The 12,346-nt window shown below is 44.9% G+C and overlaps 2 protein-coding genes and 1 long non-coding RNA gene across 6 annotated transcripts; 2 read left to right on the top strand and 1 right to left on the bottom strand.

Annotated features, from left to right (window-relative positions):
* Positions 1-329: 329 nt before the first annotated feature.
* LOC123176267 (uncharacterized) lies at positions 330-1,021 on the top strand. The gene is made up of 2 exons (XR_006488436.1): positions 330-495; positions 592-1,021. It is a non-coding gene; the product is annotated as an uncharacterized lncRNA (long non-coding RNA).
* Positions 1,022-3,483: 2,462 nt separating this feature from the next.
* LOC123183055 (UV-B-induced protein At3g17800, chloroplastic) lies at positions 3,484-6,524 on the top strand. The gene is made up of 3 exons (XM_044595790.1): positions 3,484-3,677; positions 4,619-4,893; positions 5,514-6,524. The coding sequence occupies exons 1-3, from the start codon at positions 3,561-3,563 to the stop codon at positions 6,295-6,297; spliced, it is 1,176 nt and encodes a 391-aa protein (XP_044451725.1). The 5' UTR covers positions 3,484-3,560; the 3' UTR covers positions 6,298-6,524.
* A 992-nt stretch (positions 6,525-7,516) lies between these two features.
* LOC123183054 (glutamate receptor 3.5) lies at positions 7,517-12,346 on the bottom strand. Of its 4 annotated transcripts, XR_006492420.1 has the most exons (7): positions 11,937-12,342; positions 9,478-10,823; positions 9,117-9,394; positions 8,908-8,939; positions 8,764-8,809; positions 8,403-8,683; positions 8,051-8,288 (listed from the first exon to the last, which is right to left on the bottom strand). XR_006492420.1 is itself a non-coding variant. In XM_044595787.1 (6 exons), exons 1-6 carry the CDS (start codon positions 12,199-12,201, stop codon positions 7,806-7,808), a joined length of 2,811 nt encoding a protein of 936 aa, XP_044451722.1. In that variant the 5' UTR covers positions 12,202-12,331; the 3' UTR covers positions 7,517-7,805. The 4 variants fall into 4 exon arrangements, 3 of the variants coding, with proteins under 3 accessions (XP_044451722.1, XP_044451724.1, XP_044451723.1); XM_044595787.1 differs by having other exon boundaries at positions 7,517-8,288; positions 8,403-8,809; positions 11,937-12,331; XM_044595788.1 differs by lacking the exon at positions 8,051-8,288 and having other exon boundaries at positions 8,518-8,693; positions 11,937-12,341.

The raw sequence follows: 12,346 nt of genomic DNA, 5'->3' as shown, positions 1-12,346 counted from the left end.
AGTAAAATTGGCCATCTCAATAAAAGTAAAGTTGCCATGGAAAAGCAAAAACGTAGAGATTTGCCATGGCAAACTATTTCCTGAAACAAAGATGGTAGCTATAAAAAAGAATAGAATTTTCCATGCCACATAAATTCATATTAAAAATATTGCCATGGCAACTATTTACAGAAGCGATAGAAGATTGTAATTTGCCATGTGAAATTGATGATATTTTGCCATGTGATATTTTGCCAAAGGAGATAATTGTAAAAAAAAATCGTTTTCTTGCGTCCGATCGATGCAAAACACACGCATTTGCTCGATAATAAGATAAGAAAAAGAGAAAACACGTCCTCTCGCTCGATATTCTTCGATATATATCGGCCCATCGCCAGCCCCTTGCGCTCGTCCCCCGGCGTCCCGGAACCAAACCAGGCCGGCGACTGCGAGTGGCGAGCGACTGCGGCCACCTCGAGCTCGAAGGCGAGAAGATCGTGATTCGTGACCCCTTCGGTCGGTAACGAGTTTCTAGCTAGTTTTCCCGGATTATTCCCTCCCCGTTTGATGTCCGTTTGCTCGCATCTGAGATAACAGATCTTGCCTCTTCAGGATTGAGATAGATCGTCTCGGCTGTACCTGTACCTGTACCGCTCGATCCCCGGTCTGAGGTTACCCTACAAGGCGGATGCATGTCGTCTAGGACGACGACCAGCAAGAGGAGGATGGTCGTGGTGGCAGGATCGTTCGGCGCGCCGGTGCTGCCGGACGAGCTGACGGCGGAGGTGCTCGTGCGGCTGCCCTTCAAGTCCATCCAGCGCTTCCACGCTGTGTGCCGCTCCTGGGCCGCGGTGCTCTCCTCCGGCGAGTTCCTCAGCCTCTACGTCACCTTTGGAATAAATAAGATGGAGGAGAATTGGCGCAGGAGGGCCTCAAAGTTGTTTGTCTGATTGATTTGGTCTATTGATGACAAATTTCATCTGTCTTTTTCTTTTTCTCTTTTGCGAGGAACAAGTGATGAATTTTATTTCTTATAAGCCAACTCGTAGAGAAACCTCTCTCTCTCCGTATACGTGCATGTGAGCAAATCGTTTTTGTTAGGTTAGCCAGTTTGCGACCAAGCGACGGCTGCGGCTTTCTCCACCTCTCCACCAGCCGGCGACAGTTGGGCGGGGAGCCCCGGATCTGTGCGCACGGTTCGTGTCTAGTGGGTGTCTCTGAATTCTTGGACGTCGGTGAAGATGGGGCAGCAGTGACGATGAGTACAATGATTCCTCCCCTTCCTTGTAGGGGCGTCGACGAGTCAGACGATGGTGTCAATCGCTGGCAAATTCGACTCATGCGTTTATTCACGGCGGAGGGGCGACATCGCGGCGTGGTCTATTTCTCTCCAGTTACATCTTTGCATTGTGATGAAGCTTAGCCAGATACGGCTCCGTTGGGGTCTTATGAGGTTTGTGTCTCCACCTTCGCCTGTTTGGACTTGGGATTATAGACTGACCCTTGTCGGTGCTCTCGAACGGTGATCTTTTCAAATCGGCGTCGGTCGCGTCTTCTAGTCTACATCAATGACTTTCTGACCGCTGCTTGTGTAAGCTCTTGAGTTTTTAACATCGAGCTTTGCTCACTGCGCGTCGCAGATGGATACAGAAGGAAGACGATGATGATTCCTTGAAGGACTTGCCCGTATTTTATTATTATTACTAGCAAAAGGGCCCGTGCATTGTAACGGAAGGAGAAAAAAATCATAATCGCCAATGGTTAAGACCAGATTTTGCTCCGTCCGAGATATTCTATCTCTCTCTTTCTCACCGAGACATTCCTAACAGCATTATCCATGTATGTATTTATAAACAATGTGCATGTACAAAGTGCTACACTTCAATCATAAAGGCATAGAACAGCTTCTCAGTGCATTCGATTTGTGTTGTTGTCCATTGCATCTTCACACATAGACTAACAAAAGAGAAAGTGACATGTTCGTTCTCATTGTAAATAATTGGTTAATCTAAATATCAGAATTACCTTTCAAGTTAGTTAACCAAGTGTAAGGAGCCATTAAATTAATTGGTTACTTTAAATATCTATCAACGCTCAAACGGATGTAGTATTAATGAACTTCTTGAGGCCGTGCACCTCGGGTCCTCGGCTGGCTTGCCCAGGAGCTCCCGATGGATGTCGTCGAGTGCAGCCTCAGAGCAAGTACAATAGAGCTGAGTCAGCGGGCTATAAGGATTAAACTAGTATATTTCTGCTTAGTTGGAGGAAAGAGAAGAGGGGAGAGAAGATAAGCGGGCTCTTCGTGAAGAGCCAGCTCTAGCACGTGCTCCTAGGCACTTTGTGAGAATGAAAGGTGGGCCACATAATAAAAAAGTAGTACACTCTTTTGATCTACTATTGTACATGTTGGCTATAAGATGGGCTGTAGATGACATGGCACTGGCTTATAGCCAGCAACTGGCTATACTATTAACCATGCTCTCAATGCGCGGCAGCGCGCGGGGCGGCGGGTTACGGTGTGGTTGAGCGAACCAGAAGGTACGAGACAGGTTCGTTTTTTCTTTATAACAATGAGACGGGTTCATGGGCGAAAAATCCTATATGACGCTCTCTGCGTCAAAGAGTTGACCAAACGCAAAATCGTGTTTTTGTAAAGTATTTGTAATTTTTTAAAAGTTCATCTTTTAAGAAATAAGAATTTTAAAAGATTATTCCTGTATCAATTTTTGTTCACAAAATTCAAATATTGTACGGGGATATAAAAAATCTTTGTGTGTTTCAAACTTGATTGTTTTAAAAAAATGTTCCCACTTTCAAAAAAAATCCTCAAATTCTAATAAATGTTCCGTGTCCAAAATATTTGTTCGGGAATTAAAATGATTTTCCCCTTTTTCAAAATTTGTTCACAAATGCAGAACATCTTCCGTATTTTAAATTTATTCAAAAATTGAAATATTGTTCAAATTTTTCTAAACGTGTTTTTCAAATGATTTTTGGAATTAAAAATAATTATTCTGAATTAAAAAAAAGTTTTCAAAAAAGTCAAATAATATTCCGATCTACCCATGTAGTTATTTCTTAAACTTTCACGCGGCATTATAGTCACAGAGGGTCATACGCCCCACTTGCTAGTAACTTTTTTTTTCTGTATATAAACATAGTTTAATATGTTTTGTTAAGTTATTTAAATCCGTATGTAATCCATATTAAAATATCCAAAACATCTTATAGTTTTTTGAATTTATTCAGATTTTTCGGCGAGTTCGTTCAGTTGGAAATGTTCTCGTCGGACTACAAGACGCTTGTGATGATTTCATTAATCTTAAAATATTATACCGGCTCAGTATTTTCGAGGTGCTTGTAGGGATATGATGAGCAGAGGGAGTATTCTTCTAACTGTGGAATTTATTTTTTATCTCAAAAAATAAAACGATGAAAATTATCTTCTGAGGGTGGAATTTTGAGGACCGATGTGCACCGTCGACACGTTGAACGGCTGCGAGTGTACTTTACCCCCAGACGGCACACGGCGTTATCCTCAAAGAATCGGCTCACCGTCGCCACCTGCTCCCGTCCTCAGCATGGCCGCGCTCCGCCCCGCCCCCCGCGCCGCCATCGGCGACCGCGGGCCGGCCGCCGTCCGCCGCGGCTCCCGCCGGACCTCGTACCTCTCCTCCGCGTCCCCGTGCTGGCAGCAGGTTGTTCTTCAACCTCCTATTCATTTCTGTCCTCCTGTTCTCGGCGGGGTTTCGGTGTGGCGAGCCTGGGTTCAATCAGAGGAAACTGATTGATTGGTGCTCTTTGTGAGTTCTTAGTGGGTATTTACTAGCGCTACTGGTTCATGCGGCTGAAAACGTCCATAGATTTTAATTTAACCTTGGGCAGATGGAGGGATGATCTGAATTGAGGTGCCGAGCCAGCTTACAATTGTTTCCCCTTATTTGGGGAGGAGTTTGGTTCTTGAATTTTGTTACAAGTTGCCGATTCACTGTGCCCTTGGCGATTGGTTCAGATATGCCAGCAGGCCCAATACACCAGTCACCAGTACAGCGGGAATTGCTGGAAATTTTACTGCCCAAGTAGCCCACTTGAAATAGACTACGAACTCTTCACCTGAACTGATAGAGTCATAGATATGCAGAACGGTCGCTATACATTACCTGACTATCTAATCCTGTGAACTGTTCCTCTGTAGTTTTTGTGATACAGTTCCTCACTGAAGCTGCGATTCTGTAAATAATGATCTTATCTTAAGTTGGAGGCCAAAGCTTGTACTTGTACGAAATCTACTCGAATTATTAAGTTCTGCACTCTCCAACTCACAGCCATACATGAATTTTTTGTGCTTGCTTGTTTTGCTACCCCAAGTTGGCCGGTAGCTGCCAAACTTTAGCAAAGACTGGTGATTTCGTTTGTTGCAAAATTTTGCCACTATCCTATGGGCATTGTCAATCCAGTTGGAGGTTCCTGGGTTTGGCAACTTCTTTGGCAAGAGAATTTGGGGAATCAAAACCAAGCATGTATTTAATAATTCTTGCTGAATTCAAGTTGATTCATCTCTTACATTAGTTTTAAATCGTCATTAGATATATATGTGCAGGAGTTGTGATCACAGCCTTATCAACTTTATAAATTGCAGGGAAATATCTTGAACCGGAAATCCAAATGCACCACCAGAAAGCTACTGACTACTGTTACTGGTGCAAAGGGTGCTGAATCTGAATTTGATAGCGTCAATGCACCACTTGAGCCCCAAACATGGGAAGGGAGCTTCTTGTGTGGCTTATTGAAGAACCAGCCTCAAATTTTCCTAGTAGCTGCAGCAAAGCAACTTCAGCGTCTGTCTATTCAAAGGAAAGACACGCTGACCCGCTGGGAATATAGTATCGGTTCTTCCGAGGACTGTCTTCACAGGTTAGTAATATCTGCCTGTCCATTTTGGAAATATTTAGTCGCAGGCTCTCAGCCTCTGAAGAGTTTAATGTTGCTGCTTTTGATTTGTTTTCATTTTTTTCTGTATATGTTTCCAACATTTCTGAAAACAGACCATAATGTGCTCTTCTATAAGAATGACAAACACATTAGTTCAACATGACCTCATAGCACCTGGAGCGTAATATGAGTGTTTTACCTTGTAAGTGAGGCTGAAATCCAAAACAAGAAAGGGTATCACCAGAGGTCTATGAACATAAACCTGGACAGGCTAACGTGTTCCCTAGTATCAGTGTGGACAAGATATGGATCATTGTTAGTATATCTAAACGAAAGAATAAGGAAAGTATGGTCCTAATATTCAATCCGGGATTCTCTTCCATGTTTGCCATGTGTTTATTCATGACCTGCATGTGTCAGATTTAACTTTTTTTTAGAGACTGTCTGATTTAACTGAATCCATTAAGTAGCTGGTGCAGTTGTTGGATTCCTGACATAGCAAATATCGTCGACCTGATTTTCTGTTTTGTTCTTTTCACTTTTGTTACTGTATTATATTTTCCTGGATAACTAAGTATATTGTCTGGAACCATTACAAATAGGAGAATTGCTGAAATGAAGGACCAGGAGTGCAGGACTGCTATTGAGGACGTCATGTACATGTTGATTGTTCATAAATATTCCAAGATTGAGGTTCCGATGGTTCCGAATCTATCAAAAATCATCAGTAATAGAAGATTACATATATGGCCACCAAGGGAGGCAGATCTTGAATCCATTCATGGACCTGAGGTGCTAGGTCAAATTAAGGAGCACTTGACTAGCATTATCAGATGGGTGCACAGGAATGGCCCCAAGATCAATCGCTCAACACTTCGTGTCAAAAGACTGCAATTAGCTCGGATCTATTCTGCTTCAATAATGTATGGGTACTTCCTCAAATCTGTCGCTGTAAGGCATCGCTTGGACCTTACTTTTGCTCGGTCAGAAGAATGTTTACAGCCAATTCAGCTTCTCAATGCTCAACTTGCAACTACCCGTAAAAAGGAACAGCAAGAGGCCTTTGACGGTTCTGTGGAAACGGTGCCTTCCTCGAAACCGCGGTCTGTCGTTGATCCTCATGACCTGAAGAGTTACATGATGGGCTTCGACCCAAAGACCTTGGAGTTATGCGCGAAGCTGCGCACAAACGAGGCTTGTAATCTCATCGAGAAGCACAGCTGGGCACTCTTTGGAGAAAAGATGGGCTCCACGGAGATTGACGAGGCGGTGATACTTGATCCGGCATCCCTGAAAAGACTGCTGCTTGAAGCCATTGCATTTGGTTCCTTCCTATGGGATAGCGAAGACTATGTTGATGAGATATACAAGTTGCAGGACAGCTGAAAATGGATCTCCAGAAGATTCCTGAAGAACTGTAGATACGGAGCTCGCTGGAAGAAGAGTTTGCAGAAGATTCCTGAGGCCTTGTATATATTTTAGGAATTGCCTCTTTTTTTTCTGTGCATGTAAATCTTGACCTCGCAGGTGCTAAAATATGTAGTAGCTTTTTTTTTCTGAAATAACAACCTTGCAGGCACTAAAAATAATAATCTACTTATGACCTTGTTGTATAGATGGTGCCAGTAAGCATATGTCCATTTAGGCATAGTCTGTAATCTGTAATACAGTGTAGTAATGCACTCATGCATCTTCAGATGTGCAAGAAGATTTTGTTAAGTACTACAAAGTGTCAAAGTCCATTTGACCATGACTCAAAGCTATGATTGATGGATTGATCTCCAGACAGCAGGAGCAATAACGTAAGGGGAGGAGCCACACATCAACACTCGCGCCCCTCACCCAACTAATGCGCCCTGATCAGGGGCACCCTAACCTACCTGCGATTGGATGACAGGAAGGCCATCTCCATCGCCGCCAGCCACCTCACAGTGACGGGGCGACGATGACATCGTCATCTGACAGTGACGGGGCGACCTGAAGGATGCCGGTACCTGCCATGATCGTCTACACCGACCCTTCATCACGCCTGTGACGAGCAGGCGAGGGACCTCGCTTCGACTCCGGTAATGGCCTCACCCATTGCCCCTAAGAACTCAACACTCTCTCTGTTATGTGCAGTTAGGTGCTCCAATTCTAGGATTATTGTCTAATCAAGTTAAACCTAAGGATTCCCTGAAAAAAAGTTAAATCTAGGGATAGTAAGTATCAAACCTGTGACCAAGCTTAAGTAATGGATTTCAGTTGTGTCTCAGGTATTCCATAAACTCCAGTTAACTGCTCATAGAAAGAAATAAAAAATAGCGAACCTGATTTAAATGGTTACATGCTACTTTTCTGCCTTCTGCACATCTGCTTAGACTGTCGATAGATACACCAACACAGAAACTCAATACAGTTGAAAATTTCAAGCATCAGAATGCATATAATCATCCACCACAGGCATGTCCAGCGCATTTATTCTCTCCCGGACATTTGAATAACAAAGAGAAGAATTATACCCTACATCTTGAATCTGTTTTTGTGTCTACTTTCCATTTGTGTTCTACCATGGTCTCAACACATAAATCATAGTCAGCCAAATAGATCGATGCTTGTTAAGAGATGCAACTGAAACAAACCACTTTCAAAACTTGAGAAACAAGCCAACTGGGAAGAGAATTGTTTAGTAGTACAAACTGTGTACATCAGAGACAAAATTCTAGTGACCCTGATGAAAAAGGATTCTTAGATCATTCTACAATAACAAGTTAGATCACTTTCAAAGCCTTTAGCAAGTTAGATCATCGTACTATTCTCTTTGGGCGAGAACCCAATTCAACATATTATCGGTATCGTGCTTCCTTCCCTGTTTTGCCATCTGAAGGACTGAAGTCAGAGAGAACGTTCTCTGCTCAAGACACTGGCTGAGTATCCGAGGATCCTGCGGCCTGGTTATCTTTCTCGCTCGGTCTCCGCTTCATCGCTCTCTTGACTTCTGCCTCCTTCTTGTCAACAAACTCTACCAGCTCTCTGAAGCTGCCAAAGCGTGACGGTCTCCGCTGCCTTTCGACAGCATTGGCGGCAGCGGCGGTGGGGCCGACAGCATCGGCTGCACCGGGCTCACCGGCAGCTTCAGAGCTAGAGTAGCGGCTATATTGCCAGCAGACCCGTATGAAGAACACCAGCAGAGCCAAGAGGCATATCAGGGCACACACGAGGAAAAGGCCCCAGAAGCTTCGGAGGCCAAGGCTGGTTGCTCCCACCTCAGTGTCATCAGTGGAGCAGCTCGGCCTGGTGAACCACTCGTCGTGGATCCTCTGGAGCTGGCCACTCTCTGAAAGTTGAAGGATGGCCGTCGATAAATCCGCGGCGAGGGGGGAGTCTCTCTGGAATGCCTGCAAAGGAGAAGAAGATAATGGAGAAGAATAAATAATTTTCCTCAGAATGAGATGAAATGTGGATGAGTGACCAAGAGAAAGTGGTTAGAGCAAGGAAGATGATGAACGTACAAAGCCCCATCCCTCCTTGGTGAACTCCTGCCCCACTATTCTGAAATCGCAGTGGTATGACAGGAAGATCTCAACATATGGCATCTCATCAACGATTGCAGCGACGCCTCCGTCTCCTGACCCGCGTCTAAGGGCGTCGGCATACTCCTTGATCGTATTCAGCGCTACTAATCGAGACTCGGGGATACTGAGCTCTTCAATCAGGTAGTTTTTGGTGAATTTTCCAGCCTGGTATCCAATAGGTAAACCACTTGAAATCAGATTGTCGATCCCGGTTATTCCTGTAGATAGCTGTTGAACTGTGAGGATTGACGTCAAGCTAGCAGTATAGCTCGAATTGATTATCAGCACAACGAACAACCATATGATCAACACGAACCGCCCAAGCGCGCTCCCCGTGTTCTGCCCTGAAGTGAGTTTCATGTCAACATGTTTCCATCCAGAACATGGAAAGCACCATGGATGAGTTAAGAATACTATCATGTGATGGATCTAGTGTACTTACTGTGTGAGAAGAACATTGTTGAGAAGCTAAACCTGAAATATTATAAGAATGAAATGTCAGTCAATTATTTCCTAACATATAACATTTACAAAATCACCAACAACACAAATATTGTAGTACATTACACTCTGCCTCATGAAAATTTCAGACTCAAGCCAGACTTGGTAGCATAGGATCGAATACATCCCTAAGTAGAAACAGAAGCTTACCAAATTATTGTTATAATTTGTCGTCGCGGAGAGCCTCGAAACTCCTCATTGGTCCGATGTTCAAGAATCCAAACAACAATCCCCACGAAAATAAAAAGAGCGCATGTTACACACCACATCTCCAATGTAAAGGGTTTCATGAAAGCCCAGGCACTCGAAGGTGCTCTTTGCACCGGTGCTACTATCACAAGCCCTGACTCAATATAAGGCTGCGTGAATTCTGCCATCTTTGTTCTGTTTCTCACAATGGCAAAGTCTCCTACAGCTGCATCAAGGGACTAGTGAAAATGAAACAGATCAGAGGACTGATAACAAAATGGTTAAATACATACACCGGAAGGAAGAATGAGATCGAGCATACATTGTCAGCAACCATACTAATAATGTCGTCGTAGTTAGGGTTCTTTTTACCATCCCCGATTGTTATGAACTGGCAAGGAACCGGGTAAGGAAGCAGTCTGATAGCCGCGTTGAATATATCGATGCAATAGCCAGTCACATTATCAGAGCCCCTGCCACCTGCCACTAACTCCTTGAAGCTCGCCTTGATCGGAACACCGACGCGCAGAGGCTGACCATTGTTCGGGAAAACCCACCCCTTAGGTGTAGTGGTGGAATCACCTGGCCAGACCACATTGTAGAGCCGTTGGGCAACTGAAGAAGCATTTGATGGCTTCTGATACAAAGTTTCAGGAGCAGCGACAGAGAGGCCTGAGTAGTTGGACCAGTAGCCAATCAACCGGGAACCAGAACCACCCACATTAAGGATATCATATGCTGGGCGTACCAGGTTGCGGTCCGGACCAAATTGCACCAGACCAGTTAGGCCTGTGAAATTCGTGAGCAGAAGCTGCTGCAGCATCTGCTCACCACCATCAAATACCTTGAGAGTTGACAGCTGCAAAGTACTATCTTTTGAACGGTGCAGCCTTGGATCTGCAGAGAAGTTGACCTGCTGCCCATTATCAAGAAATTGGTCGATGCCGCGAGCGACAGCCCAGACCGAGTCGTATGCATAAAAACCATACGAATTCAAGCCAGAATTAATGCCTCTGCTACGAGCGGCATTGTTCCATTTGGTGGTGAACTTATCCTTGGCATCAGATTCAGGAGTGTGCTGGCGAAGAACAACCAGTCCCTGAATATGACTCATACCTTTAAGATCTCTAGATGCCGAGGAATCCAGGACAGCAGCTAGCCAGTCAGTTACTATCCAGACATAGCCACTGGCCATCATCTGAAGCTTGTTGGCAACAGAAAAGATCCTCATCCCTGTGTCAGGATTGGCATGCACAACCATGACCCTTGATTCCATCATATTTGCTCTGAACAACACGTCATTGATCACCTCTGTGTTTGAATTTGGAGGAATGGCTGCTTTGTGTGAAATCTTTGCCCTCCTTGTTGCAAGTGCGTCGCCGAGGGCCGACACGCCACCTCGCCCATAATCATCGTCGGCGAATATAGCGGTCACCTCTTTCCACTGGTAGTAATCGACAATGCTAGCAACGGCGTTCATCTGGAAGTAGTCACTCATGGTTGTCCTTATGAAGTAAGGATACTCTGACGCGGAAAGCGTCGGATCAGTGGCCGCAAATGATAGAAGAGGAACATGTAGCTCGTTAACAACATGGGAGATGACATGGCCTATTCCAGATGATTGTGGGCCAATAACAGCAACTACATTTTTCTCCATTAGCTCCAATGCTGCAACCAAGTAGAAAAAATTGTGAATCAGTTCGTGGACTATCCAACAGAGCAGCAGCTACATCTGATAAATCGAAGTTAAGTTTTCACATCTGTAAGTGCTCATTCTGCTCAAAAGTCAGGATCTACAAATGGTAAGCAAACTTTATTGTCTGGCAGAAACAGGAAAACTAGTGCTGCTTCAAGCAAAGAGGAGCAGCATCTGATAAATCTGTTTATTCTGATGCTCACACATGACACAAAAGAAAAGAAAAGGAGACCTTGCATGAGAAAAAGTGAAGAATCGGATTCCCCAAAGTAGGTGCGACACGTTTCTTGCACCATACGTAATAATACTATAAAGGAAGTTCATAAGTTTTGCCATTTGTGGTACCACTGCACCGGCATGCTTTTTGTCTGTTTCTCTTCTAGTATTACCAAAAGACAGTATGGTTTATCAAAACTCTTAAGAAAGGATAATGTCATCATAAGGTCAAGCGAACAGTTGGCCTCTCTGTTTCCAGTTTAAACATTATCAAATCATCTCATGAGGCACGAGGCAGGCAATTATTGCAATTAAGCTAGTATAAATGATGTGCAAGAGGGCAGCTTGACCTTAGTTCAAACAGATAAAGACACTATACCAATAATCCACTGGAGTTGAAATGGATATTTCTTGGTTGTCGACATTTAGGTCCTGTAAATTTGTGTTACCTGACCCAAGAGGGAATGTCACTGAAACTGTGCAAGCAATTGTCTAATGAATTTCCAGGGATAAAAACGGATGAAGAGAACACGTAATAACTACTAATAAAAGATGTGGTACTGCAAAAGTGGAAAGCAAAGCAACTAATCAAGGCTACCAACTACTACTCCCAATGTGCAACTTAGTTCTGGCATTCTGAATCAAGCAGTGACAACCACTTTGGTTTTCCTAAGGGTTTGCAGATCAACAATTTACAAATCAGTAGGGCTACATTAGCATTCATTGGTCTGATCACTCTATTCGAAACCATTGCATTTTGCTGCCTGAAGCTGAATCTTTGCACTCGAAATTACTGTAATTTCAGCTCTTGAGGTCGACATGAACATGAGCAACTGAGACAGAGGGAGAGAGGGGGGGGGGGGGCAAACCTTCGATGGTCCCGAGGAAGCCGCTGCAGTTGGTGTCCTGGGCGACGAGGCTGAGCCGGGTGGCGGCGAGCACCGTGCGGTCCGCGTTGACGTCGTCGACGGCGAGCTCGATGGCGAGCCGCGCCGCGCGGCCAATGACGGAGTCGTAGGTGAAGAGCGCGCCCACGGCGACCTCGCTCGGCCGCGGCCCCGCCCCGGCCGCCCTCCCCGCGGCGGCGGCGAGCAGCACCAGGAGCAGCAGAGGCGTCAGCCGAAGCGCGCCCATTGGCCTAATCCACGAGCTTCAGAACTGGCACCTACACTAGTCCAAGGCCCCGTCCCTGGTCTGTCTGTCTGTCCCGCCCTCCACATCACAGCAGGTGTTTGGTTGGCACGTGCAGCGCACGTGACAAAATTGTAACCCCTTTATT

This window comes from Triticum aestivum, chromosome 1D (assembly GCF_018294505.1).
Source record: "Triticum aestivum cultivar Chinese Spring chromosome 1D, IWGSC CS RefSeq v2.1, whole genome shotgun sequence".
Taxonomy (NCBI): Eukaryota; Viridiplantae; Streptophyta; class Magnoliopsida; order Poales; family Poaceae; genus Triticum; species Triticum aestivum.
This window is presented reverse-complemented; position numbering and strand designations above follow the sequence as displayed.